The sequence below is a fragment of the Octopus bimaculoides genome, chromosome 9 (assembly GCF_001194135.2).
Source record: "Octopus bimaculoides isolate UCB-OBI-ISO-001 chromosome 9, ASM119413v2, whole genome shotgun sequence".
Classification (NCBI taxonomy): domain Eukaryota; kingdom Metazoa; phylum Mollusca; class Cephalopoda; order Octopoda; family Octopodidae; genus Octopus; species Octopus bimaculoides.
Genome location: NC_068989.1, coordinates 75,252,681 through 75,258,237, shown reverse-complemented (window position 1 = coordinate 75,258,237; position 5,557 = coordinate 75,252,681). Strand labels below are relative to the sequence as shown.

Below are 5,557 nucleotides of genomic sequence, written 5' to 3'. Positions count from 1 at the left end.
CAACAGAAACAGGAAGTAAGAGTGAGAGAAAGTTGTGGTGAAAGAGTACAGCAGGGTTCGCCACCATCCCCTGCCGGAGCTTCGTGGAGCTTTAGGTGTTTTTGCTCAATAAACACGCATTCGGTCTGGGAATCGAAACCGCGATCCTATGATCGTGAGTCCACTGCCCTAACCACTGGGCCATTGCACCTCCACGGTATTACTTTATAGCTAGATCATCATCATCATCATCATCATCATCTAATGTTTGCTTGCCATACAGCATGGATCAGGCAGATTGGTGAGATTCAATGAGCCATAGAACTGCATCAAACCCCAATATCAGATTCCACATGGTTTCTATAGCCTGTTGCTCTTCCTAACATCAACCCATTTTACAATGTGTACTGGGTGCTTTTTTTTTATCTGTGACCCCAGCATTAGTGAGATCCCCGAGTAACTTGCAAGAGAAAGTAAAGAAAGGAAAAGAGAAAAGTCCCCTCAACAGAATAGGAATGTATTTAATGCTCTTCCTTTTTTCTAACCCAAACCTGATTTCGCAGTGAGGAATTATTATTCATTCCATGTCTTTGAAAGCACTAAGCTACAAGACAGATATTTAATAAGGAATGTCAACATAATGTCATGATTATTTTTCTCAATGCTTTCATGCAAGGACAAGGAATGTAAGCATTGTAACTTAAGACACAGGGCAGGTTATGTTCTAGGAGAGTCTTGTTGATTTCACTAAGTGTGCATTAAATGTAAGTCAGTGAGAATAACTATAACCAAAAATCAAGAGTGGAATGTAAATTTGATGGAAGCTCACCTCTACCATTTGTAGTACTCACTAACAAAATCTAGAGGTTTTCCTAAGTATCAACATGTGTATATGAAAATGTTTAAACCTACCCACTATGGTGAACTAATTAGACATAGTTGAGAGTGAGAGAGAGAGAGACAGACAGACAGAAAAAGAGTCATATTGACAGCAGAAGATAGCAAATAAAACAGAAGACAAATTTTTACCTGGGCTTGCCTCAGAATATTGAGCATTCTTTGATAAACAGGATTATCTGCTTTCAAAACTTCCTTGTGGAAAGTTGTTGCCATAATGTCGAAAATTCTGGGTAAGTTGCTGTTGTTTTCTCCAAGAATTATCACATTGTTTCTGAAATAAAAATTAATAATAAAAGTAAAAGTAGTAAGTCTCCAGGATAAGGATTCACACGGCTGAGGTGCTCAGGTTTCTACGGCACATAACTGACTGAAATCACAACATCCCCACCCTGAACAAGATGCCAGTCTGTTGTAGTATTTATTGCCGGGTGGATTGGAGCAACGTGAGATGAAGTGTTTTGCTCAGGAAAGCGACACACCACCCAATTCAAGATTTTGAAACCGTGAGTGCCACACTCTAACCCTAAGGCCACATGCTTTCACAAATTAGAAGTAAAAGGTAGGAAACATTGATTCAAGATATGAAGTGACTACATTTGCCATTGATGCATTCACAAAAGGAATTCTAAAAATGTATTCCAAAATAAGACTGGTAAAAATTAAGAAAAAAAATTACACAGTACCTGGGGCAAGTGTATTCTATTATAGCCCCAGGCCAACCAATGCCTTGTGAGTGGATTTGGTAGAAGGAAACTGTGTCATACAAATGTTATTTATTTTCAGTTTTCTGTGAAAAATATATCTGCCCATGGGAAACAGGCGAGGGTTGACAACAAGGGCATCCAGCTGTACAGATGCTGCCTCTACAGATTCTGTCTGACCCAGGCAAGCATGGAAAAGTGGATGTTAAATGATGATGGCAATAGAATTATGATTTGAGATTTGGCTGGTGCCGTGTAAAAAAACACCTGTGCTAACACAACATAGAATGCACCTGTGTTTGTACCATGTAAGAGGCACTCATGCTGGCTCTATGTAAAAAGCATCTGTGCTGGCATCACAGAAAAAGCACCCAAGCTGGTACTACACTATTCAACTCAGAATGGAAAACGACATTAAATGACAATTAAGATGATGATGATGGTGATTCTGTCAGGTCAAACAACATGTAAAGGCTACTTTGTTTTATGTTTGCAAATTGAATACAAGAATGTATACTTACATTTGAATTAGATCACAAAGGTAGTTGTAGACATGCTCTGCTTCGTCTTCGTCTTCCCAAATTGGCAACCAGCTGAGCCAATGAGGCAGAATATCATCTACGTTGACGTGGTTTGGACAATATTTGCAGATTTTGGTAACAGCTGAAATGATGTTCTCTGTGGCACTAAGGTTTTCTGGTTCTCGAGAATCTTGTAGTTGGATTACTTTCACTAACATTGGTAAAGATTCTGAGAGAAAGGAAATGCGAAAACTCGATGAACAATAAAATACGAAGACTCACACTCAGTGATGACATTGTATTTTCCTTAACAACAAAAATTGTGATCCCTTAAAACTGGCCTTCTTCTTCAGGGCCAAAAACATATTTCAGGTATGGTTGTCTGGTTAAGAAGCTTGCTTTGTAACCACTCTTTTGGGTTCAGTTCCACTGATGGTATTAATATTCTTCTTAAATACGTCTCTCATTCCAGCCATTGTCGCTAAGTTCAATCTTCTCCCTCCATCCAACATGCCCCACAAAGCAACAAAATATTTTCATGTCTCCCACCTTCATACCGTTTCCAAGATTCAACTCAACATTCCTCACAGCTGCAGCTCCCTCTATACATATGTCACCCCACCCCCTGTTAATCCTTGCTCTAGCACAAATTAAACAGCCTTAAAATGCTTATTCTATTTAGCAAAGAGACCAAAGAGACAGACAGATAGAAAGAGGAGATATTATTTTCTTGTTTTGATCACAAATTTTGAAATTTTTCACACTGAATCTAATTTTGTGATTCATTTAATCCAGCAAAATTTTAGAAAAATGTGACATATTTAAATTTTGATAATTTTTACCCAATCAAAAAACAAAACTTCCAAGCTAGAATTTTCTGTGAGAGACAGAGAGAAGAGGGGGTATATATATATATATATATATATATATATATATATATATATGTATGTATATAGAGAGGTAAATTTGGTGATCTGAAAGTTGAGTTATTTCTTATAATCAAAATATATTTTTTAATCACTATTTACTGAAAACCTTCTCCTTGGGATGTAGATTTTGAAAATCAAATCTATTTTTCTCAAGGATGCAGTTTCAGAGCCTTTCAGTGATATACAAACATACACTCTCATTAATATAGTAAATATGTGATGTAACATTAATGTTTGTTCCATGTTGAGTATATATAAAAACAATTTAAGATTAACCTGAAGGATTACTCAATACTTTTTAGTAGAGTACACATTTACCAAACTTTTACAAGAAACAGAGACTGATCACGACTTTGAAGTTTAACTATATGTGTGTACATACATACACATATACATTCAACTATATATATGGCATGGTGGACTTCTGCTTAGTTTCTGTCAGCTAAATTTCATCCACATGATAGTGGTTGGCCTAGGATCAGGATACAAGATGCTTGCTGAAAGGGCCAAACAATGCAATAAAACCAAGAAATTAAGAAACAAATTTCTTCACCATATAGCTATACCATTTGATTTTTTTTTTTTTTTTGTCCATGCTCTCTTTAAACATAGTTAGAGGATAAACAAACAAAACAGGTGGAACCAGAAGACGGAATATGTAAGAGGATGGATTAAATAAACTCACCGACGCAGACTTGATGAAAAACAGGTTCTGCAAACATTGCCATGACACCAATGCCGTAAGATGCAGCCTGGCGAACTTCAGGACGTTTATCACAGATTGACTGAACCATTTGGGGCACAAAAAAGTCTCTGTACTTAATTGCTGCCTAATAAGATAAAAAGTAACGAAAGAACAAGACTGAATTATAAAATAGTTTGATATTTACATTTCTCCTTTTAATGTATAAAAAAAAAAAAACAATAGTAGTAGAAGCAGTATTAAACAATCTCTTCTATAGGCATAAGGCCTGAAATTTAGGGGGAAGGGTAGTCGACTACAGTCAATCCCAGCACTCGACTCTGAACTCGGAATATTATGAGCCAGAAGAAATACCACAAAGTATTTTGTGCAGCATGTTAACAATTCTGCTGCCTTAGTAATAATAACAATCCTTTCTACTATAGGCACAAGGCCTGAAATATGATGGAAAAGAGAGGGACAGTCAATTACATCGATTCCAGTACTCAAAAAAACTGGTACTTATTGGCTCTGAAAGGATAAAAGGCACACTTGACTTCAGCAGTATTTCAATGTAAAGACAAAATGCTGCTAGGCATTTTGTCCAGTGTGCTAACAATTTTTCTAACTCACCACACCAACTTAAAATAATAATTTTCTTTTAAAGCAATGATAACAAGTGTTTATTTTCTTCTGTTTCTCAAAATTTTCTTGGTATATAATAATGCTTTGAGTTTTAGTGTTTGTAGCTATCCACCTGTTTTGGGGAGACTCAGCAACTGTAGTAAACTTCATTGTAGGATAGTGCACTATACAAAACAGTTTTCTCTCATATCCCTTCTTCATATGATATTCCACAGGCTTTGCATTTGAAGCCATTTTGTGCCATACCTTATCAAAACATTTAAACCCTACTGTGGGATAATAAGACCTTAATCACCTGCTCTATATGCATGTTAATAACTGGACTATATCTTAATAATTGGGTTATATGCAGTCTAAAATGTGCTAACATTTACTGACTTTTGACTAGACATAATGGCAAGCATCACATTTATTGCTCAATAATTCAAGCATATTTCCAGAAAGATGCCCCACTCTCACTGATCAAATTTTTTTTTTTTTAATTATCTCCTCAAATCTATTTTGGTTTCTGTACTTCTGAGATCAACCAAATTAGTAACAGCCAATAAAATATGTGCTGGGTTAATTCCAATTGATGTATACACTTGAATTTAAAAGACTGCAATCAATAAATGAATTAAAATAAGGGTGTGCAGTTTTAAGGTTCACATCTAATTACACACATACAACAAACGCGTAGTCCAATATAAATAAATGACCTTATGAAACAGACAAAGTAAAAGAGCTTGTACTTACAACATCTGTATGTTCAACAACATCATCCCAAACACACAACCCCCATTGTCGGTCAGCCCAGGGTCGGTCTGGATTCTGTGGTGGTGATAATAGAATTAACAGATGAAATGATAAAATCCACGAAACTTATATTTAATATTTATTACTGAAAACATCAAGAATCTCCAATTGTCTCTGAATGAGAGAGAGAGACAGAGGGAGAAACAGATAGGTGTACGCATAGCCATGGGGTTAATATATTTACTTCATCATGTTTCCCAGTTTAATCCTTCAATGTAGCACTTTGGATAAATGTCTTCTAGTGTAAACATGGGCTAATCAATACCTTGTGAATGGAATTTGGTAAGCAAAAATTATGTGTAAGCCTGTCGTGCGCGTGCGCATGTGTTATTGCCTGGGCATAGGAGTGCAAACTGGAACATCAAATTATGTCCCTTTATCATAGAGTAAAAGAGTGATAGGATG

General features: G+C 36.2%; 1 protein-coding gene across 1 annotated transcript in view; it reads right to left on the bottom strand.

The window, feature by feature from the left end:
• LOC106877198 (importin-5) overlaps positions 1-5,557 on the bottom strand; it is a 101,749-nt gene that overhangs the window by 1,319 nt on the left and 94,873 nt on the right. Inside the window, exons 24-27 of the mRNA XM_014926042.2 lie at positions 5,093-5,167; positions 3,716-3,860; positions 2,102-2,330; positions 1,009-1,150 (exon numbers count right to left, since the gene is read on the bottom strand). Coding sequence (XP_014781528.1) covers positions 1,009-1,150; positions 2,102-2,330; positions 3,716-3,860; positions 5,093-5,167 — 591 coding nt within the window. The remainder of the gene's footprint in view (positions 1-1,008; positions 1,151-2,101; positions 2,331-3,715; positions 3,861-5,092; positions 5,168-5,557) is intronic.